Source organism: Callionymus lyra, chromosome 19 (assembly GCF_982586985.1).
Source record: "Callionymus lyra chromosome 19, fCalLyr1.hap1.1, whole genome shotgun sequence".
Lineage (NCBI taxonomy): Eukaryota > Metazoa > Chordata > Actinopteri > Syngnathiformes > Callionymidae > Callionymus > Callionymus lyra.
This window is the reverse complement of record NC_141836.1, coordinates 6,937,148-6,959,014: the sequence shown is the minus strand read 5'-3', so window position 1 is coordinate 6,959,014 and position 21,867 is coordinate 6,937,148. Positions and strand designations below refer to the sequence as shown.

The window sequence follows — 21,867 nt, the reverse complement described above, 5'->3', positions numbered from 1 at the left end:
GACTTGAAGCAGCTCCGGTGCCTCTGAGAGGTAAATGTGACTCTTAAAACTGCTCCTTAAATGTGTAACATGGTCTTAAGTATTTCCTTATTTTGCAGGTTCACTTAAGCTGGAAGATTTTTGTTTTCATATATTTTTCTATCCAGAGTTGACTGCTGTGCGGTCTTGCATTCTATTTTTAAATAAACATTATTTATTTTCATACACTTTTGTGGTTTCCTCTACCAGAATGATGCTTACTTCTTACGATCTTAAAAGAGTACCTGATGGTGAAGTCGACAACAAAACGTAGGGTGTTGATGAGAACAAGTAAGATTTATGGTTTGGTTTTGAATCCCAAAATCTAATCTCCTTTACAGACAGTTTATATTAACGTTGCTGTTCTTGTAGCGAATTTCACTTCAATTTTTCAAAAATCTGCAAGACTAGCGTTAAGACATAAACGAGTGGTCTAAAATGTCATTTTATTTTAATATTTCGGTAAAATTTTAAGATGTTTTATATTTTAAATAGTCTTGTTGAGCTAGTCTTTTAATTAAATTAATGGGATAATTAATTTTAAATCTGTCCGGCAAAAAATGTTGTGGTTTTCTCAAATCCAAGTGTATATAAATGGTTCATGATTCTATAAAGATGAGTTTTTAAACTGCTTGGGGTCAAGGTGACCCGGAGGCCCGAAATCAAATGTGTTTGAGGTATCCCCTCTGTTGTCTCAGGGTCCATCACTGCATAAGAGGCCAGAAACATTTTTTTTGGGAGTTTTCGGGTCACCTTGACCCTGATGAAACACAAGGGTTAAGATGCGAAATAGAACATGTCTACAATAGACAATAATGGTTAAAAAAAAAATACAATATGCGTTTGTTCGGCCTGTGACTTCTAAAATATTCACTTTCTTTAATCCAAGCCAGATCAGATTTCATACCAACAACAATTTTCACAAAGAAAAACTCCAATGCTAAACACTGAAATGTGTTTATTTATAAAAGTTCCAGATGAAAGAAATGTTTGTTCCCTGAACACAGTCCAGAACCTGTTTAATCTGGTTCTTCTGTCCGACCCGCTCGTCTCAGCACGGGTCCCTCCTGGTGAACGGCACCAGGTACATTTTCCCGTCGGGAGTCTGTTGCAGAGAGAACTCGTCTATGGAGTACGGTCGTCCGTTCTCGTCCCGCAAGCGAGCGAAGACCTCGCCGTAGAGGTCCGAGAGGCGACACTTGAGGAACGCCAGGCTCCTCTTGAACTCCCTCCGCTCCTGGACCAGGTGCTCCCTCTGAGCCTGCAGCTGACCCAGTTCCGTCTCCAGGTGGATGATGCTCTCCAGCTTCCTCTTCCTGCAGTTCTGCGCCGCCACCTTGTTCTTCCCCCGGCGCCGAATGTCCCGGATCAGAGCCATCTGAGAGTCCGTCAGGGTGTACTGGGTCAGCAGCTCGTTGAAGTCGTCCACGGGCAGGTTGATCATTTTCTCCATGGGGAAGGGGATCTTCAGAGCGAGGGCCCGCCTCTCGTCGCGACTCGCGGGTGAGGAATTGAAGGATTTTGCTTGAGAGCTCCCCCTGCTGGGCGCGCCCGAGTTGTCGTACTGGTCGTAAAGGCCGTGATGTCTGATCATCCGCGGGGGCGGCGATGGCAAACCAGACTGAGGCGGTAAATAGTAGGAGGGCGTGTGCTGGAGGAAGTGGGGGTTGTAGCGCGTGTCCACGGCTCTCGGATCACGCTCGTCCTGATAGGCGCCGCACAAGTCCACGCCGTGGTAGCCCGCCACGCCCGCCGACACGTCCGGAGACGCCAGCGGGGGGCTGGAGCCCAGCGAGAGCCCGGAGTCCGACTCCAGGTCCTCCGGAGCAGGGCCGTGTGAGGGCCACACCTGCGGGGGCGGGCCGATGCCGACCCTGGATCCTGACGTGGTCATGTGTTCACGGTGCACCATGGGAGGGTTGGACACAACCATGTGACCCAGCGGGGCGTCCATGTGCCCGGCCATGGCGCCAGGGCAGTGGCGGTTCTCCTCGGAGTAGCAACCATAAGAGTTGGCGCCGCCGAGTTCGCAGGGGGGCGCCGGCTGAGACGCTCCGTAACCTCCCATGTTGACCATGTTGTCGTAGTTTGGGTACTGAGTCGTTTCGAAGGAGCCTTCGTTGGGAGCGTCCAACTCCTGAAACACACCACAGGAGTCAGCCATCTTGAAACATATTGTTTAACCCTCGTCTTATCTCAGGGTCAATATGACCCAAAACAAATGTGTGTGTGTTATCCTTTGTGTTGTTCCTGGGTCAATATGAACAACAACTCGTTTTCGGGTCATCTTGACCCTAATTTAAAACAACAGCTAAGCAATGAATACTTTTTGTAAATAATTTAATTGCATTATTTATGTATTGAAGCTTTAATTCGTTTTTTGTAAATAATTGAATACACGAATGTGGATATTTTTAAAGCTTTTATTTATAGTTTGATATTCCAATTACCTTCAATATATTATCATTTGTAGCGTACTGTAGTACTGAGTTACTTGAGTACATGACGACGTAGATTCACTTGCGTATCGATTTATTGTGTTGGATTATAAAACAACTGTGAAATTTAAGCCATTTGTAACTAATGGCTTACAAAGTAAGTGTGAATTTTAAAAGTTATAGCGTGTTCTGTGCTCGATTGGATGAGTCTGGTAACTTTTTTAAATTGAATTTTAAAGGCTACGAATTAAAAAATATTTCATCTAGAAAATTTATTTTTGATTCTTTTTAATGAGTATATCAAACTCTATGTGTAACATATTCACATTTATCCATCAAATAATATAAAAAACAAAACAAATGTGACCTTTCAATATATAAATTATTTAATTCAATTATTGAAAAAAAAAGTTGAATGCTTAAGAAATAACCTTTCAATAAAGTTGAACATTTTAATTCAATAGTTGTTTGATACCACTAGATGTCACTGGAGTTACCTGCAGCTCTGTGATGGCCATCAGCTCCTGCCAGGCCACGTCCATCTCGGTGTGCGGCCCTGCTCCCGGGAGCCGCGACTGAGGGAAGTTGGTCGTCATGGAAACGCCTCCACACAGTCTCCCGAGCGACGGAAACACCTGACGAGGACGACATGGATCACCAGGGCTCGGCAGGAGGCGTCCACGACGACTCACCTCGCCGCTTCTCCTCGCAGGGAAGTTGGCCGTGGAGCACATCAGACGCCGCTCTCGTCACATACAGTTGGTCTGTTTGTGCGACGACTGGAGGATCGCTGTGAGGTCACCGCCCCCCCACCCCGACCGTCCCAGCAGGAGGCTATGTGGACCCTTGATAAGACAATCTGTGGGACCGCAGCTCCAAGTCCAGGACGCTCAACGACGTCTTCGACTAGAATGAAACTTATTTTCAGGGCAGACCTCCGTGTTGTTGATTCTTTATATCAGTTTGTCACGACTGCTGGGTTCCCTTTTCAGTCGACTATCCGTGTCCTCAGAGGGTTCTCTCTCTCTCGTCAGCTACACTCGTTTATTTTTTAATAAAACAAACTATTGAAATCAAAAAGTATTAAATGATCCGTGAAGTTCGAGGTCAAATGTAGATCAATTTAAATTAAATCAATTTCATTTAAGTTTAGCCTCATAAACGTTGAATTTATTAACAATAATGTTGATTAGTTTAACCTCAAAACGTTTCTATTATTGTTATAAACACTTTACTTCACTCAAAGTCGTTTTATCTTCTCCTCGATCTTCAATCTATCCCAGCAGAGTCGTGACTCTGACTCAACCTTCTCGGGTCAAAGCTGAAAGAGAAGAGCGGTCTCACCTGAGCAGCATGTCCGGCAGGTGATGTCAGAGGGAATGAGTCTCCTTGGGCTCGTTCGTCTGCTCTGTTCTCTCGCCTGCAGCCGCCTCACAAATGGGACGTCTCTCAGAACATCTTCCTGTAAAAACACCCACCACCACCACCACCTCTCTCCTCTGACACGCTGCCACCCTTCAACCTCCGAATTTCCCCTCTGACCACATGACCGACCGCGGGAACCGGCAGAAGAAGGAGTCGAGGAGCCTGCACCTGAGTGTGGGCCCTGAACCCCCTGGCCGGGTGGGCTGCTGCCGATCCAGTCTCGGCGGAGATGGAATGTACGCCCAGCGACAGGTAAGAAAGAACGCATTGTTCTTCTACCTGGCAGCGGCGGGGAGAACGCAGGAGCGTGTCTTACATAGCAAGTGACCATTAAACCTCCTGAAATATCCTGCTTCCACTCAACCCTGAGGCCCGGCAGAACCCAGAGTGTGAATGACTGATCCGGGACAAACACGGTGGTCACGTTTCTAATCAAGCACCAGATGGGACACCCTGGACAGGAGGACAGGTGGAGGACACGCCCCTCCCAGCAGGTAACAAAGGTCAAAGAGGTCATCTCAGGGCTTGTTTGTATTTGTGAAGGAACGACGTCTTTGTGATTGATGGATCTCGCCCCTTATTCATCTCTGGAACAGGAGAGGGAACCGGGAATCTCAGCCGGGACTTCCCGACCCAGGTTCCTCCTCCGACCCCCCGACTCAGCCGCAACCAGCCGAACCCTGTTATTACCGCCACCACAGACGCGGTTGCTGGTTCAACTCCCACTTTCTCTCTTTTGTTTTGCCTCGGTCAGACTTGGACATCCAGGACTTCCCGCTTTCACTCCACCTCTCTCGTTTGCTGGGATCCTCCTCCTCTGTCCTCCTCCTTTTCTTCCTTCATCTTCTCCTCTGTGCTCCTCCTCCATGTTCTCCTCATTATTCATCTCATTCTTCTCTTCCACCTCTGTTTTCTTCTTGTCCTCCTCCACCTCCTTTTCCTTGGCCTCCTCAGTGGTGGATCTCTTAGTTCATCTTTTCTCCTGTGGTCCTTCTCCTACACCTTTTCCTTCTCCTCCTTCTTTTCCTTCACCGCCTCCTCCTTCTTCTCCTCTGTCCTCATTCTCTTTGTTCATCTTTCTTCTGTGGTCCTTCTCCTCCTCCTTTTCCTTCACCTCCTCATTCTTTCACCTCTCATTTGTCCTTTACTGTTTGTTTTTATTCACCTCCTCCTTTTGTTTTCCTCCTCCTCCTTCTCCTCCAAATCCTCATTTTCCTTTTTCTCCTCCCCCCTCTGTGATCCATCTGCTCATCCTCAGACATCCATTTTTTCCTGTATATCTTTTTCTTTTTGTTCCTCCTCCACCTCCTACTGTTCCCCCTTCTCCTCCTCTTTCCTCTTCCCCCACCTTCTTCTCTTCCTCCTCCTCCTTCTCCATCACCTACTTCTCCTTCTCCTCCTCTTTCCTCTTCGCCTCCTTTTCCTTTCTATTCCTCGTCCACATCCTCCCAATCCTTCTCCTCTTCCTCCTTCTCTTCCCCCACCTTCTTCTCTTCCTCCTCCTCCTCTTCAATCACCTACTTCTCCTTCTCCTCCTCCTATTCCTCGACCTCCATCTCCTTCTCCTCCTCACAGTATCCGTTTGACTTCCTTCACTTCACTAAATGCCTGATAGTTCGGTGACAAGAACGTTTCTGCAGGTACTGTTGTGACTGTACGTGGACATCAAGACCTTCTGATCTGAAGGTCCTGAACTTGCATTTGAACACCGGTCTGAGAGCGTAGAAGGTTTTCCACTCGTTGCTCAGCCACTGACCACAACAGTTCGCAGTTCCCCCTTCAGAGCCAGCACTCTTTTTTATCAGAAGCAGCAGAACTTCCGGGTGACCAACATCCTCTTTTCCAGTCGTCCCTCGCTGCAGCTTCGACCACGAGTCTTCACGGCGTCTGCGCCGACTCCTCTCACACCATCACCTACAACGCTAACTGACATCAGAGAATGGTTTCTTTGAGATGTTATCTCCCTGCATCATCTGGAGATAAAAGTAGCCTCAATGATGCTGCATCTTCATGTTCCTCATTTTGACTCACACGTTTGTAGATTCCTGTCGTACGGCTGCAGCTTCACCACAATTAAACACAAAAATTACCACTAACTCTGATCTCCACCAACTAACAGTCTTTCAACCATTGCCAGGACAGTGCATGTATGATAAATGATGAAAAATAAACACAATCACTGTGACAACATCTGACATACTCAACCACTTTTAATTTTGTCTCATTTTCCATCTTAATTTTCCGTCAGCATGTCTGATTTCTGTGACAAGTTCGTAGAACTGCCTTGAAGAACATTCACACTCCTTCAAAAACCTGAACTGTCTTCGACTCGTGATGTCATTTACGGGCGAGATACAGGGAAATCCCCATCACTCGGTTTTCCAGAGACTTCCCAGAAAGAGGGGCCGACATAATGGGAGTCGGTTATATGTAGGAGGATCCTAAAAATAATTTAGATGGATATAAATCGGCCAAAACTGCTTGTAAATGAGTTTGTGACACAAACCTTGATGACACGTACACAAAAGATTCACTGAGACGTTCTCCACTGTGTTTGTGAGCAACACTTGCATTACTTGTAAAAGTTTTAAGGAACAATTATTGTGTTCATTTTATTTTATCTTTATAACTTCAGACTGTTTCTTCCCCCCTCTCTGTCCACCTGAGCGTCACAGGTATTCACAGCTGGAACTGATCTGTCAATCATCCTCAAGTCACTCACTACCAAAGCTGCAGAGTTAGTGGTCACCCTGGTATAGTGGCTCTTTTGTGACTTTTTGGACCTTGTTTCTCTTTTTTCCTAGTCATGAGTTTGTTGGTGAAATTATCTGTGATTGTGTGTTGACCACTATGTGTTTTCGATTTCAAGTTATGCTACTTGTTTCTTGGAAACAGTGACATTTTCTGGTGAATTTTGCGAAATTATCTTGATAATTCGATCAATAAACTTGGAACACAACATTGGAACTTATGAGGATCAGTGTTTGGAGTTGTGGAATAAAGAAAATATAAAACCAGAAGGTTGTCTAAATTTTTTTTAGTAATCTCATAAATTATAGCATCTGGAATTGTTTTTTAATTTGGCTGCTCGGACACTTTATCGTTAACTGGCTGTAGATACAAAATAGACTTATGACTTGTGTAATAATACTCGCCTGCAATTCTATTTATTAATAATACTCTGTCATGAAACGATATGAATTAAATATGATAGAAACAAAAATGTGTGTAAGCGAATTATATACATGAACACTTAGTCAATTAAAAGTTGTATTAATGTTTACCTTGAATTCGGGCGCTCTCAAAGTAAACAACTTTTAACCCGGAAGTGATTTCCCCACCAACAGGAAGCTACCTCATTCACTATCGCCGCTGTCGCGTAGCTTCTCCTAACTAGCTGTTTCGTTTCCAAACATCTATGAAGATGGATTCTCCCATACTGGTAATGTGTTTTAATACTAAACCGGACTGTTTGTTTGTTAACGTGAAACGTTATTGCGTGGAAACGAGCGTTGAGCTGATTTCCTTCCGGAAACGTGAAGCTTCGGCAACATTTTGATGCTAACTCGTTAGCCGAGTGTTTTGATGATGTGGAAGTTCTTGACTGAGCTGTTAAACATGGACGTGTTTAAACTTTTATTGCTGTTGTGAATCAAGCCGTGTGTGTCGCGAAAGTTTGATCTAAGTCTCCCGTGTCTGTCACCCGGACAGGAACCCTCCCTGTACACCGTCAAGGCTGTTCTCATCCTGGACAACGACGGAGACAGACTCTACGCAAAGGTAGTGTCAGATTTATAGAGACTTGGTCAGAAGTTAAAAGTTAAACTGAGCTGTGTGACTTTCACTTGCCTCTAGCAATGTATTGTAATTTAAAATGATTTAAACTACCATGCCTTTCTATCAACAAACACAATAAAGACATCAAATTTTATGACCTTAAGAATGTGTGTCAAAATGTAGCTGCCACAAGTATTTTAAGCATATACATGTGTGTTTCTTTGATGCTGATCTTTTGTACTATTGTGTCGGCAGTATTACGACGATACATACCCGACAGTGAAGGAGCAGAAAGCTTTTGAGAAGAACATCTTTAACAAAACCCATCGGACAGACAGTGAGTATTTTGAAATATTTAAAAGGCAGACTTTTCAATCACTGCTCTCTCTCTCTCTTGTCCACAGGTGAGATTGCACTCCTGGAAGGTCTCACTGTCGTTTACAAGAGCAACATCGACCTCTTCTTCTACGTGATTGGAAGCTCTCATGAAAATGAGGTCCGTTTTTTTTTTTTTTTAAATACGTTTTTCCTGGAATATTAAAAGGGGCCTCACTTTCACATTCTATCCACAGCTTATGCTGATGGCAGTTCTCAACTGTCTCTTCGATTCCTTGAGTCAGATGTTGAGGTGCGTTTTTTCTTCCTATATGTCAAACGTGTCACTTCTCGGCAGGAAAAACATCAGTACCAACTGATGAAAAAAGATGACGCACAACATATTTCTTCTATAGAAGCTCCGTCTTAATTTTTACTTTCCTTCTGCAGGAAAAACGTGGAGCGCAGAGCGCTGCTGGAGAACATGGAGGGTCTGTTCCTGGCTGTCGACGAGATCGTGGATGGCGGGTAAGTAAACCGGGTTTGACCTATAGTCTTCTCATGTTTGATCATCCTTTTTTGTCTTCTATCCAGGGTGATTTTGGAGAGTGACCCTCAACAAGTGGTTCATCGGGTGGCCCTCAGAGTAAGTTTGTTTTTTTTCTTTAATTTTAGATTAGATAAGATTGACTTTATTAATTCTGATAAGAAGAACAGTCGACAGATTATTTATGAAAACTGCAGGAGGAAAGATTTAGTAATGAGTAAATTGAAGTAGAGTTGTGTAAATTTTTAAGAAATAAAGTAAAATATCTTCTCTGATATGATCCTGGCCTTTTTGATGAAAAGTTCAAATACACATTGGCCACCAGGGGGTAGTAGTGTGGTTATGTTTATCTTTTCTATCTGTGTTGCTTTTCTTGGTTGATGCCGTGCGTTCAGAACGGTGTTTGTGGCCGTGAGTGATGGTCTAAGATAAGACCCTGACCCAATTTGATTATGATGTAATCGCTGCTAATCTTTGCACAGTCGGGAAACTTACGCACGTTCCTTGACTTTTTGCACAATTATGAGAACAATTAGTAAAGATGGAAGAGACGGACATGAGAAGGATGTCACGTCCTTAAGAAAAATTAAGTTGTGATGAAGTCTCTGATGAAGACCTTTTGCTCTGCAGGGTGAGGACGTGCCTTTGACCGAGCAGACCGTCACTCAGGTGAGAAGCTCGGCCCCCCATGGTCCTCGGCTCTTCTTCTGTGTTAATACACGACGCTCTGGCTTGACACGTTTGTTTCTCTGACAGGTCCTCCAGTCGGCCAAAGAACAGATCAAGTGGTCTCTGCTGCGATAGTCTCCCCTGCCTTTCGTCTCACCCGCACTGATCCAGACCCCCAGAGTCCAAGCTGTGAGGAGAATCCTTGTTTTCTTTTTGCACATTCTCGCGTCACGTGACTTCACCAGGACAATAAAAGTACATTCCCGAGCAAACGCTGGTTCCACCAGACTCTGATGAGTCGTCCAGGAAACATTCCTTTGTGTCTTACTTTTCCTTTCACTCCGTGGACTGACGGTCTCCGTGTCCGCTCTGTCATCATGTCGGTGTAATAAATGTTGACTGTGTGACATCTGTGTAGCGCCGTTCATTGAGATGCTTGGTTTAGTGAGGGTTGTGTGGAGCAGACTTGTAGAGTTCATGATCCGTACAAGAATTCTTTGGTCAACTGTGCTGGAAATGTATGGCGCCATCTGCTGGTTATAGGGTCACTTAGAAGCAAGACGACCTATTATTATCTTCTCAAATACATTTACATAAGATTTTCTTCTCTTGTTGTTTTGTAGATGAAGTTTATTGTCATATATCTGTATTACTTGTTCAATACGTGGGTTTGTGGTTTTGGTTGCGTTGAGTTTATCTGAGGAGACAGTTTTATATTTTATCAGGTGGAAAAATGTTTGTTCTTCATTCATATTTGTAACTTCACTGGTCATGTGTCTCATCCTTGTGACTTTGGTGCATAGGTTTAAACGTTTGTATCCGTTTGGTCTCCATCATGTTAAGTTAAGCTTGTGTTTGGGAAATGTCCTGGTTAGACCTCGGAGTAGCTCCAGGCGGGTAATAGGTTTATAGAGAAGGATAACAGCTGGATCTCAGCAGTCTGTGTAGGTCCTGAGGGGACCTGGTCTCTCCCTCCCCCACAACCCTGGTGCTGCAGTAAAGCCTGGAACAGAAGACACACACACACACACACACTCTTGTCTCTGTCGCTCCACTGAAACGCAGTGTTTGCATTTTTGCAGTGAAAAGGTCAAAGAACGTAAAGAAAAGCATTTTCTCTCCCGGCTGCTCGCCCTCCTCCCCCCCCACACTGGATTCCCCTCCACATCACAACACCTTTAAGCGAGGGCGTGCTGACAGATTTACAGCCGCCATCTTTCCATTGGCCGCCGGCCTGACAGCGAAGATTTAGTGCCGCGCTCTGATTGGCTGCGAGGTGACGGGTGATTTACGACAGTTCAGTCTTTGAAGTGAGTTACCGAGCCGAGGACGGGCCGCACCGTGGTCTTCCAGCAGGGAGGGGGCGCCGCCTGTGCCAGCCTGATCAGCCAGAGAGTCGTGGTAATCGATCGGATCGGTCACATGACCACCGGGTCTGATCGGGTCTGAGATGACCTTGACACGAAGATGGTACCGGAGTGGGATCAGAGGCTCCTGGGCGTAAGGAGACCTCCTGATGAACTTGATCGCTCAGGGTCCCGTGGAGTTGACCTTTGACCTCCGCCATGCAGGAGGAATATAACAGCTTTTACATCCTCGCTCTGAAGTTCTGCAGTGATGGATGCTCCTGCTGCGTGAGTGTGTATTGAGTGGCCCCCCACCCACCCCCCCACAAGAGAAGATTCTGTCGCCCTTTAAACTGATCGTTGATCTAAACTGATCAGTCTCTCCACTCTAGAAGTCACAAGTTATTATCCATCACTTTAGGTTTTGGTCGTAACATTGAAGTTCAAACTGTAAGATCCAGTAAGCAAGTAACGGTTATTTCTAGGGAGAACTTTGCTGTCCGTCCTCGCCCTCCTGATGGAGGTGCCCACCCCACCCCACCCCTCCCACCTCAATCCCTGGTGTCATGAGTCCAGTCAGAGGGCAGGCCTCGCTGCTGGTTCCACTCTGGTCATGGACCCGGTTAAGTGCCAGGGACTGTAAATCAGAGAGGGGATGTCTCCCCTGGGGGGGAGGGACGAGCGCTCCAAGGCTGATCTCATCCTGCTGGTCCGACGCTTCAATTAAAGAAGTGCCCAAGAGCACCGAGGCAGGTGATTTAAAGCTCGGCTGCAGGTGAGGAGGACGCGTCAGAGTGTGTTCTGGTCCCGAAGCAGATGCATATATTAAGGAATACATCATTAAATATTTGAAAACATTTCTAATACAATAAATAACAATAGACTCAAATAACCTTCGTTCATTTCATTATTTTTATTTGGAAAAAATATATGATACGGAAGCTTTAGGGGGCGCTATCTTTCCTCCGTCTCAACGTCACTACTCCTTGTTTGTCTAAACAGGAAAACTTCTTCTTTCTGCTCCTTTTCAATCTGTCGAAATGTCTTGTTTGATCGATTAAAAATAGTTTGATAACACAAATAAATCACACAAATAACCAAGTATCTCCATTTAAAGTCTTGAAAAAGAGTTTGTAAAAAATAATCATTCTCATCATAGTACTGATAAGATTTCTTCTCTGAGGTCTGTGGATCAGAATCTACTGATGGTTCCTGAACACGGTTCGGGACCTGAGGAGAGAGATCTTTTCAGGCTGTTGCTCCTAAGCTTTGGAACTATCTCTGTGTTTGATGATATACTGACTCCTTCAAGAAACATCTGAAGACGTTTTTATTTGTTCAGGCTTTTCCTTGATTTTCTGGAACTCCTGTGTTGTTCTCAGTGTTATCTTGACCTTTAAAGTATATACTTTATTGAATATTGTTTTGATTGTTTAAGCGCTTTGTGACCCTGGTCTAGAAAAGCGCTCTATAAATATTACTGACTTACTATGAAACGCGATACTTAACGCCCCCTTCTGTCCGTGAAAGTACATCACATCAAACACATTCTCACGTCAATATTTTTATAAATTACTATGAATTTAAAAAAAACCCCAAAGAAACATCAACCACTCAAATTAATTAAATAAAGGAAAAGGACTCAATTTCCCGCCTCGGATGCAGAAAAATGAGTGACGACAGCTGTCAATCAGACAATAGGATGAATGGGCGGTTGCTAGGCAACATCAAGGGATGAGCATTAAGCACAGCAGCACATCGTCGTCAGAAATTCATAAGGTTTAATATTGAATATTTATGTTAAACAATTCTACAAGTTTACTGTAGATATTTTTTTCTGTTGAAGTTTACGCAAGTTTGGATTTAGTTATTAAAAAACAAATATGTTCAATTGAGTGTGAGCACTGTTGTTTCCACCCACACACAGAAGCCTTAAGTGGCTGCTAACCCTGGCTAGCTGGGACCAAGTGGTCATCATGAAAGAACAACATGTTTGAAAAAACATTTTATTGAGACTTGATCTACGAATGGAGCTTAAATGTGGTGAAACTAAAAAAAAAAAAAAGATAAAATACTAGAGCAGAAGTATTTGTCTATGCGTCTACGCTCTCTCTCGGAAGCCGACCACAGATGTTCCTCCAGAGAAGAAGGTTCAAGACCCTTTGAACCTGAAGTCAGCAGTGAGGAAACTTGTGCTCAAGACTCGAACTCAGCCACGAGTTTCCTCCGCATCAGATGAATCAAGGGTCACCAACTTTTTTGATACCCCGAGCTGCTGCTGGGGTAAAAGTCTGATTCTGAAGCTTTTTTTTCACAATGTTCCAATAATGTTTAACCCTAAACATATTGTTCTTTACATCAGGTAATAAAATGATATAAAGTTAAATTCAAACAGTTAAAATATGTTGGTGACCCCTGAGATAAACAAACACACAAAAACGGATCATGTTTATTGGATGATGCTCTGCCGTCAAATTCTCAGAGCGACGGAATGATGAGTCCACTGACGGACAGGCGGCAATAGTCAGATGAAGGTCACAGGGAAACGCGGCCGATACGTCGTCGAGGTCCGAGCCGTCGCCTGTGACTCCCACGTGTCAACAATAGAAAACGGTTCTGAAGAGACTGAAGTTCTGTTGGCGAGGGGGGGGGGGTGCGGGGTTTAGACAGTCAAGCGGCTGCCGGCCCCCTGCAGGGGGCTCCACGAGGCGGAGGAGTCCTGCGTGTAGCACGACTGGTTCTCTTCTTTGCTCGCCGCCGCGGAACACAAGCGTCGGTGTCGCAGAAGTCGGTCCGTCCGCGAGAAGCTCTGAGGAGAGAAACAGGTTTCAGGATCCAAGCGACAGCAGCAAGTAGGTCAGTTGTTTTTCTGCTTTTCACATATTTTTATCCTAGTTTGTAAAATTATTTTATTTTATTTACAATAAACATGCAAGTATTCACAGCTTTTGTTCATTTTTATGTTGTAATCAAACTTCTAGCTAGCACTTTCATTCATTCATTGTCCACCGCTTTATCCCCGGGGTCAGGGTCGCGAGGAGACTGAAGCCTATCCCAGTGTCATAGGGCGAGAGGCAGGGGACACCCTGGACAGGATGCCAGTCTGTCCCAGGGCACACAAAGCCAGACAACCATTCACACACGCTCTCATGCCTACGGACAATTTTCCCAAAGTTCTCGATCAACATCGTCTCAGACTGTGGGAGGAAACCAGGGTGCCCGGAGTAAACCCACGCAACACGGGGAGAACATACAAACTATACACAGAAAGGTTGTCTCTGCCTGGAATCGAACCAGCAACCTTCTTGCTGCGAGTGCGCCCTCTAGCTAGCACTTTCCAGAGTTAAAGGAACAATGTAATCCTGTGATATCCCTGCGATGACTGAGGATGAGAGGATACAGTGGACTGGAGCAGCTAAAGCTGATGTTGGACATATTTTGGTTTGAAAACAAATGAAAGCAGTTACGACTTCATCAAGAGTCATGTGGTCTGTAAATACTACAACACCAGAGTCAAGTACTGGACAATACTACACATATATCCTTGTTACTACAGTATCACCATATATCGTATATTTGTTCCTGTATCATGATGCATATTGCATCACCACATTCTTGTCAATACACACCCCTGGTGGCGACACCTTCACAGACACAAGCTAAGGTGTGACTGACCTGATGGCAGCGGTCACACTGGTACGGTTTCTCGCCGCTGTGCACCCTCTTGTGGCGGTCCAGGTGATAGCGCTGGATGAACCTCATGTCGCAGGAGTCGCAGGCGAACGGCTTCTCTCCTGTCGGACGGGTACGCGTCACCGTTATGACCCCCAGAAATCACCCCCCTCTACTCGCCCCGGGATATTCCTCACCTGTGTGGGTCAGGACGTGTCTCTTCAGGTGGTAGCTGCTCCTGAACGCACCGTAGCAGTGATCGCAGATGAAATTCTTCTGGACCTTCAGCGACCCGTCCAGGTCCAGATCCATCTGAGGCAGCATCGGCTGGAGAGACAACTCACGTTTAAAGTTCAATCGACACCAAGAGGTTTGACTCTCACCTCCAGCTCTTCCTTCACTTTGCTGGGCGACTTCTTGTGCTTCTTCTTGGGCTGCAGGTTCTGATTCACCTCCAGGTCCTTCCCCTCCATGATCCTGGACGCGTGGTAATCTCCGTCCTTCCTGATCAGCTGTGACAGACGAAGACGGTCATGGGATCTTCAGTAAAGACATCAGAACCAGGCTCGACTCACCAGCGTGGAGCATCCGTCCGTCTGCAGGTGACCCATCAGGCTGTGGTGTCCCAGGTGAGCCGGGTGTCCCGGGTGGTTCTGATGCGTGTCAGGACCGGCCCTGTGACCCAACATCATCTTCTTCTGGCCCGGTAGGTTGTTGGCCTGCATCAGGGCCATGCTGGACAGAACCGCCTCACAGCCCAGGAACCCCGCCTGCAGGCACAAACCGGTCATTGCATGGAGAATGGTTGGGGTGATTGTTGGGGAGGGAAGAAGGGGGATCACACAGGGTCACTGATGAAGATGATTCAACTGACCCACTTCATATGGGCTGAGCTGTTGGACTGCTGGGTCATCGTGGTGGTCTGAGTGCGTGAGGGTTTGAGGGGGGCAACTATTGATGAAACCTCACATAAACCATCAGGGTTTTTTTGGGGGGAAGGGGGTTGAAGCCTGGGAAAAAAGGGGTGACACCGTAAAGCGAAGATCCGCCACACGCCCGAACACAACTTTAAGACACTCTTGCTCAGACTCCTCGGGTCAGGATAACGGGTCCATGTGATGGGTTTACTCAACAACATCATCATCACCTCTGGCTTATCAGGGAGAACGTGCACGCGTCTCACGCATGCGTTCTCTGACGTCACTGTGAACGCAAGGATCCAGCAGGTAAGATGTAAAGAACTGATCCGGTAGAAATCGAGATTCTTTTAAGCCTCACGAGGTTCTTCCACTGGTCAGTAGACCTGGGTGACCTCTGACCCGTTCCCATCACATCGGACGCAGGAAATGATATTTAAGTCGTCGCTGGTGACGTTGAACCGGTGCAGGTCTGACTAGTTCGTGGGGAAAGGTTTGTATTTTCGAGAGAAAAACTCCGGCCGGGACCACCAGCTCCCCCCACAACAACAACAGCAGATGCGGCTCCGCACCATCAGCCGCTGAGCAGACGGCGGGAACTAATGTTTTCTTTCGGGGCGAAAGGGATGCAGCGAGAGAAGCTCGACTTCTCCCCCCGAGTTGGTTCTTACCTGAGTTATAAGTTCTCCCCCGAGTTAGTTCCGAATCAGCAGATTTATTTTTCTTCAGTTTACAAACACTGACAGGAAGTACCGCCGGAAGTGCTTCGGTCAGAGTGCGGTGATTGGTCAGACGCCGAGTCACGTGGCTCAGCCGAAGAGGTCTCTTTACGCCGCCATGTTGGTGAGGGAACTGAATTTATACTTATAATAACAATATAATGTTCGTTAGCTGATAAGACGTTGTTAAAAATAAGTTAATATAAACGTAAATCTCTTTCGTAGTCTGCCTTTGCGACACAATTTATATAAACTAAATGTCTTTGTCCACGTGTAGTTTTAGTGTAACATGTAAGCAGTTCATTGTTTATTTTCCTATTTTCATTATATAAAATGGGTAATGTCAGTATTGCAAAAATAATTAAATTTAAAGCATTTAATCGTATATTTTTCGATGTACAAATTGTGTCATTATTTAATTACTACCCCTATATTACTACTTCCAGTTTGTGGCAAATTGTTATATATTTCTACACAAAAAATACACAATATAAAGACACTCATATTAATATACTCGTCTCGAAGTATCTTTATTAACCAATATAACATGATATAGTGTAATACACATGCATATACAGCAGATATCCATATAAATATATACACATATATAATAATAATAATGTATTTATTCATCCCACATTAGGGGAATTCAAGATTATATTATTAACCACGTAAAGTATACCATAAAGTTATTTAACTATACAACCAATAACCCTTTTCTAGCTCGTAATATACACGTGCTCCATCATATACTATTCAAGTTCAGTCACAGACCAGCTCCCGGGTCGTCACCTCTGTGTGGTTCGGTTCAGATGCTCTGGATGTTTCTAACCTCACCTGGATGCTGCCAGAACACCCGGCGAGGTGGGAGGGGTGAGTGTGACGTCACGCACTCACCGGGCAGCCCAGACTTCAGCCTCCTCAGCATCAGTCGCACCAAGAAGAACTCAGACATCCACCATGACGCAGGGAAAGGTAGGATCCGAGTCGTGACCCGCTCAGGTGTGCGTGACCCGGTCATCTTCTGTGATCATCTCGTTGAAGCCCATTCATCACTCTGGTGTTGACCGTGACGTGTTTGTTTTTGAAATGAAGTGCGTCACTGTATGCTGCGTCACCATGACAACGTGTCATGCCACACACGCGGGTGCACTGTGACTGTGAATGTGTTGATCTGGATCACAATGTTAAAGAGATCGAATAAATAATTGATAAGAAAATAAAGTTAAGGTCGACATGACAAGTGAACGTTTAACACACAAGACCAGCAGAGGGCGCTGATCAACTGGACAATGATGAAATTGGCTTTATTAAAAACCCTGTAAACCCTGTAAAAACATAATATATTGTATAATCGTCTCTAATATATATTTCAAAACTAAATCCTCGAAATGTTGTAAAGCTCTGCGGAGGCTAACACGTGATCGAATAATGAACATATTTCAATTTATGCTCACGTTGAAAGTACAACTTCAGGATGAATCTTATTCAGAATATTTGAATTCATTGATCATATTTATTCTGACGAGTTGAGTTAGTATGAGTTGATAAGAGTTTGTCTTAAAACATGATTTTTATTTTTATTTTATTTTAAACGACTCAACTCTGACACCTTGCGGACCAAATTGAATCTACAAAAACATTAGGCAAATGTATTAATCAATTCATGCAGAAAATGAACGTCCTTATGATTCCTTATGATAGATCATAATTCAAATTCTGCTGTAAAATTTCGTGATGTTTAAAAAAAAGTGCTTAATCATATTCAGGTGGAAATACGGATAACACAAGTCTAATGTGATTATTTCCAGGTTATAATGTGATTTAAAGTGTGATTAAGTGTAATAATAAGTCAAATATTGAACTTTTATCTGAAACACATTAATCCACATTGTTGTGTTACTTTGCTGCAAAATCTATAAATCCAAGAACATCGTCCTCAGTCCAGATGGATGAATGATCGATTTTCTTGCTGCAAAAATAAATGTATTTTTTCCTAAAATTGGCAACCTTATTATTGTCTACAAATGAGAACATGCAGACAAGACTATATACAATTCAAAATTCTACCATCTGTGTTCTTAGCTTTCACTTGTGAACAAGAGCGGCAGTGACTCGTCAGACGAACAGACGTTGGTTCCTCCTGCTCCTCCCAGCTATGAAGAGGCCACAGCCGGTAACTTGTCACTTTTAAACACTTTCCAAGTCGTCTTGGTCACGTGACGTGTCCGGCAGGCTCCAGCTCTCCGTGCTACAATGACCCAGAAATGTTGGTGGAGTTCACATGGGACGACCAGAACATCAGGAGGATCTTCATCCGGAAGGTCTGTTCTGGTGAGATTTTATCCAACAGCAGAACATCTCAAGCTTCTCTGTGCAGGTCTACTCCATCCTGATGGTCCAGCTGCTGGTCACCCTGGCGATCGTGGCTCTGTTCACCTTCTGGTAATCTTATTTTTACATGTTGAGAAGTAAAAGTGTGTGAATAACTCTTGCTCCTCTCAGTGACCCGGTGAAGGTCTACATCCAAGTCAACCCGGGATGGTACTGGGCCTCCTAGTAAGTCCTGATCCGTCCGAGAAGCGAGAGGGTGTGACGTCTCTAACTTCTTCTCTTGTCCTCCAGCGTTGTGTTTTTCATCACCTACTTGACTCTGTCGTGCTGCTCGGCACCGAGGTCCGTTCTCTCACACGTGGGTCTAAAGACGACGCTCCACCGCAAATAACAACTCTTGTGGACTTTTGTGTTTCAGGAGGAAGTTTCCCTGGAACCTCATTCTGCTCTCCATCTTTGTGAGTCTGCAGTCTTCACACCAAAATGGATCAGTTAGAGCAGTTTCTTCACATTATCTACTGTGACTGCAGTCAGGGGCCATCAATCCATAAGAAAGAAGGGACGAACAAAAGAAGCCATAATATGATTAGAATACAATGAATTAAAAGGACATTATAAAATAAAGTTAGGTTTTTTTATTTTTTATTTTTTACTAATATTTTTTATTTTATTTAAAAGGACAAGAAGAACAGTTTTTTACATTTTATATATTTTTTAACAAAACAAAACAAAAAAAAATTAATTGTCATCCTAAAATGAAGCTAGATAAAATAAAGTAGTTATTTTGCTGTGCAACATTTCATTTTAAATATTTTATATTTATAATTTTGTTATTAAAACCTTGTTTTCTCCCATAAACGACAACTAAAATAAAGTGGGACCATCAGAAACTTTGATATATTATAGTATTTTCAGTTCTACTGTGACCTCATGAGGACATAAATACAATCAAAAACTGATGAACAGTTTTCACGTCTGTTGTTGTGTCGCAGACGCTGTCGCTCTCCTACATGACCGGCATGTTGTCCAGGTTGGTCCTTCAGCACCTTCGCAAACATATCTCTTTTAAGTTCTGAAGGTTCTTGTCTCGATTGCAGCTTCTACAACACCAAGTCCGTGGTCCTGTGTCTGGGCATCACGGCGGCTGTTTGTCTCCTCGTCACCGTCTTCAGCTTCCAGACCAAAGTGAGCGAAAGTTTGTCCTGAGACCGAGACCCAGATGGTGAAGAGACTCTGGTTCTGTCCTCACAGGTGGACGTGACCTCATACCAGGGAGTCCTGTTGATCTTCTGCACGGTCATGTTGGTGTCCGGCCTGCTGCTCGCCGTGCTGCTGCCCTTCCAATACGTGAGTGACCCTGGAGAACTCGAAGGTTCTTCTGGCAACAGATGTTCCCTCAAACCCTCAGTGACTTCTCTTCTGTGCAGGTTCCATGGCTGGACGCCACCTACGCAGTTTTAGGAGCCATTTTGTTCACCATGGTAGGAAAAGGATTTTTTAAAAAGATTGTTTTTATTCAACTTTATTAGGTAATTATATGTATATCTCATGTTATGATCACACTATGATAACACCGTTAAAAATGCATGAAATATCGATAATGTTACTCTTTTCTATTACATTTCACCTGGTTTAGTCCCTCATGAAAAATAGGTAATTCATGATCAATTTCCTCCAGACTCTCTGACAGAAAATTATTCTTCAGATAATTCAGGGAGTGACTCCACATTCTTTAGAATTTTTTTCAGATTAATCCCTCAGCGTGAAAGTGATTTTTTTTTAACCATTGGTAAAAGTCAGTCCGAGCAGCCTTTGAGTAATGCTTGGTCCAGGTACACACTGTCACGGCTATTGATTTATTTTCTTTTAAAAAACACAATTTCAGAAAATGAACCTCCTTGTTCTTGTATTTTTATTTTACTGGATAAATACACAAAGTTTAGGTTGACATTGTGCTTGATAAATTACATTTTCTCAATTTCCACCACCATTTTTTTTTTGTTCTGTTGTTATTATTGTTTTTTATTATTATATTCTTATTAGTCACCTGTATGGCATATCTTTTATAAGAGTATTTTCTGATTATTTATTTTATTTTACCACCAAAATGTCTTGATACTTCTTCCTGCAAATTCTATAGTCACATTTCTTGACCTCAAAATGACCTTCAACTTCCTGTCCCTGCAGTTTTTGGCGTTCGACACGCAGCTGCTGATGGGGAACAAGCGTTACAGTCTGAGCCCGGAAGAATACATCTTTGCCACCCTCAACATCTACCTGGACATCGTCTACATCTTCACCTTCTTCCTGCAGATTTTTGGAACCAGACACGATTAGAAAGTCCGGCCTTTGCTCCCATGTTAACAAAATCTTTTAGTTATACATTAAAAAAAACACCGCGGCCACACACAAAAAAAACTGCTTCACAGAGGGAAAGCAAAAAAACAAAACTCCAACAAACGTTTATTTGTAAGTGTATTAAAGGAACTTTAATAGGATTATTATGATGCAAGAAAACTAAAGAAAAAAGACAAATAGCAACTTGTAACATGGGCTTTAGTGTATTAACATGACCGTAGAAAGAATTAATGCGTTAAACAGAATATAAGCAGAACAAAAAGATACATTCAAGGAACAATGGTGTAGAATAAAAAAATGAAAGTATTAGAAGGTAGAAAATCAGTCTATAAGCTTCTTTAATGTTGCAATAACAATCAACTCTGTGATCGACTATGCATGACTATTGCAAAGTGAAGATGCTGACTCATCAATGTTTCATTGTGTCATCGTCAAGTGTTGTGCGGCTGTGTTCAGTCAGTGTTGTCGACAGCTAGATGTCCATGAACATGTTGGTTCCCTCTCAGCTCGGTGGTAGACCGGCTGCATAAATGTGAATATTGTGACTCGACGTTCATCTTCGAACTTCACGTGCCATAAACGCATGCAAGGGTTTTATTTTTTGAGAAAGATTCTTTTGTATTGCAGATTCTATATTTTAGAAGCCGACGGTTGTGTTCCTGAGCCAGAGTGCAGACATGTCTTCCACACCGAAACGTCTGGTAGTGGCCTTGATGCATGACGAAGATGATGAAGAGTTTAGACTCGTGTTTCTGTCGGGGTTGAAGCTGAAATAAACAACTTCTTCTGTTCACACGTGTTCTTTTCTGTAGAAGGCACATCTCATGCTCTGTCACTGAGATGCTTTAGTAGACATGGAGTTTGTTATTTTGTCATTATTTACATATTATTGCTTGTTATCCATGTTTAAACAGTGTGAGTCGTATCATTCTTGATCTATTTCTTCAAAACGACACAATAACAACAGCAATAGAATAGAAAAGGATATTAAAAAAGCAAAATAGTTTTCTACTGTTAGTTTAGTTTTAGATTTGTTTTGTTTAAACGTTACAATGTATAAAAAACAACAGCTAATCTTAATATTGTTCAATTGCTCGTTATTGATTACTTTTAAGATTGTTCAGGATTTGTTTTTTTCAAAACTCTTGTCAACAAACGCCTTTGAATGCAATAAAAACAAACTTGGTCTAAAGAGTAAGTTGAGTTTCTCTGTGACGAGTCACCGGTGATGATGCTTCACCTGCACGGAGACGCTGAAGCGGCTTTAAAAGCGCGTCTGTCGCAGCCAATAGGATTTCAGCTCATTTGTTCTCGCTCCAGCCGACTGTCCAA

The 21,867-nt window shown here is 43.7% G+C and overlaps 4 protein-coding genes across 6 annotated transcripts; 2 read left to right on the top strand and 2 right to left on the bottom strand.

Moving 5' to 3' along the window:
• Nucleotides 1-959: 959 nt before the first annotated feature.
• On the bottom strand, nucleotides 960-4,452 carry nfe2 (nuclear factor, erythroid 2). 2 transcript variants are annotated; one of them, XM_087781002.1, is made up of 4 exons: nucleotides 3,801-4,452; nucleotides 3,149-3,362; nucleotides 2,954-3,091; nucleotides 960-2,155 (listed from the first exon to the last, which is right to left on the bottom strand). In XM_087781002.1, exons 2-4 carry the CDS (start codon nucleotides 3,188-3,190, stop codon nucleotides 1,070-1,072), a joined length of 1,266 nt encoding a protein of 421 aa, XP_087637128.1. In that variant the 5' UTR covers nucleotides 3,191-3,362; nucleotides 3,801-4,452; the 3' UTR covers nucleotides 960-1,069. The 2 variants fall into 2 exon arrangements, with proteins under 2 accessions (XP_087637128.1, XP_087637127.1); XM_087781001.1 differs by having other exon boundaries at nucleotides 2,954-3,362.
• Nucleotides 4,453-7,205: 2,753 nt separating this feature from the next.
• On the top strand, nucleotides 7,206-9,598 carry copz1 (COPI coat complex subunit zeta 1). The gene is made up of 9 exons (XM_087781016.1): nucleotides 7,206-7,323; nucleotides 7,593-7,661; nucleotides 7,914-7,995; nucleotides 8,063-8,154; nucleotides 8,231-8,286; nucleotides 8,424-8,501; nucleotides 8,568-8,619; nucleotides 9,151-9,189; nucleotides 9,277-9,598. The coding sequence occupies exons 1-9, from the start codon at nucleotides 7,300-7,302 to the stop codon at nucleotides 9,322-9,324; spliced, it is 540 nt and encodes a 179-aa protein (XP_087637142.1). The 5' UTR covers nucleotides 7,206-7,299; the 3' UTR covers nucleotides 9,325-9,598.
• Nucleotides 9,599-12,433: 2,835 nt separating this feature from the next.
• Nucleotides 12,434-15,898, bottom strand: znf740b (zinc finger protein 740b). Of its 2 annotated transcripts, XM_087781011.1 has the most exons (7): nucleotides 15,796-15,878; nucleotides 15,082-15,217; nucleotides 14,783-14,977; nucleotides 14,591-14,719; nucleotides 14,405-14,534; nucleotides 14,211-14,329; nucleotides 12,434-13,344 (listed from the first exon to the last, which is right to left on the bottom strand). In XM_087781011.1, the coding sequence occupies exons 2-7, from the start codon at nucleotides 15,118-15,120 to the stop codon at nucleotides 13,198-13,200; spliced, it is 759 nt and encodes a 252-aa protein (XP_087637137.1). In that variant the 5' UTR covers nucleotides 15,121-15,217; nucleotides 15,796-15,878; the 3' UTR covers nucleotides 12,434-13,197. The 2 variants fall into 2 exon arrangements, with proteins under 2 accessions (XP_087637137.1, XP_087637138.1); XM_087781012.1 differs by lacking the exon at nucleotides 15,082-15,217 and having other exon boundaries at nucleotides 12,435-13,344; nucleotides 15,796-15,898.
• An 808-nt stretch (nucleotides 15,899-16,706) lies between these two features.
• Nucleotides 16,707-21,328, top strand: LOC148059223 (protein lifeguard 2-like). The gene is made up of 12 exons (XM_087781009.1): nucleotides 16,707-16,818; nucleotides 17,929-18,019; nucleotides 18,079-18,167; nucleotides 18,224-18,288; nucleotides 18,349-18,402; nucleotides 18,469-18,519; nucleotides 18,596-18,635; nucleotides 19,170-19,207; nucleotides 19,275-19,362; nucleotides 19,429-19,524; nucleotides 19,605-19,658; nucleotides 20,365-21,328. The coding sequence occupies exons 1-12, from the start codon at nucleotides 16,804-16,806 to the stop codon at nucleotides 20,512-20,514; spliced, it is 831 nt and encodes a 276-aa protein (XP_087637135.1). The 5' UTR covers nucleotides 16,707-16,803; the 3' UTR covers nucleotides 20,515-21,328.
• The last annotated feature ends 539 nt before the right edge of the window (nucleotides 21,329-21,867 follow it).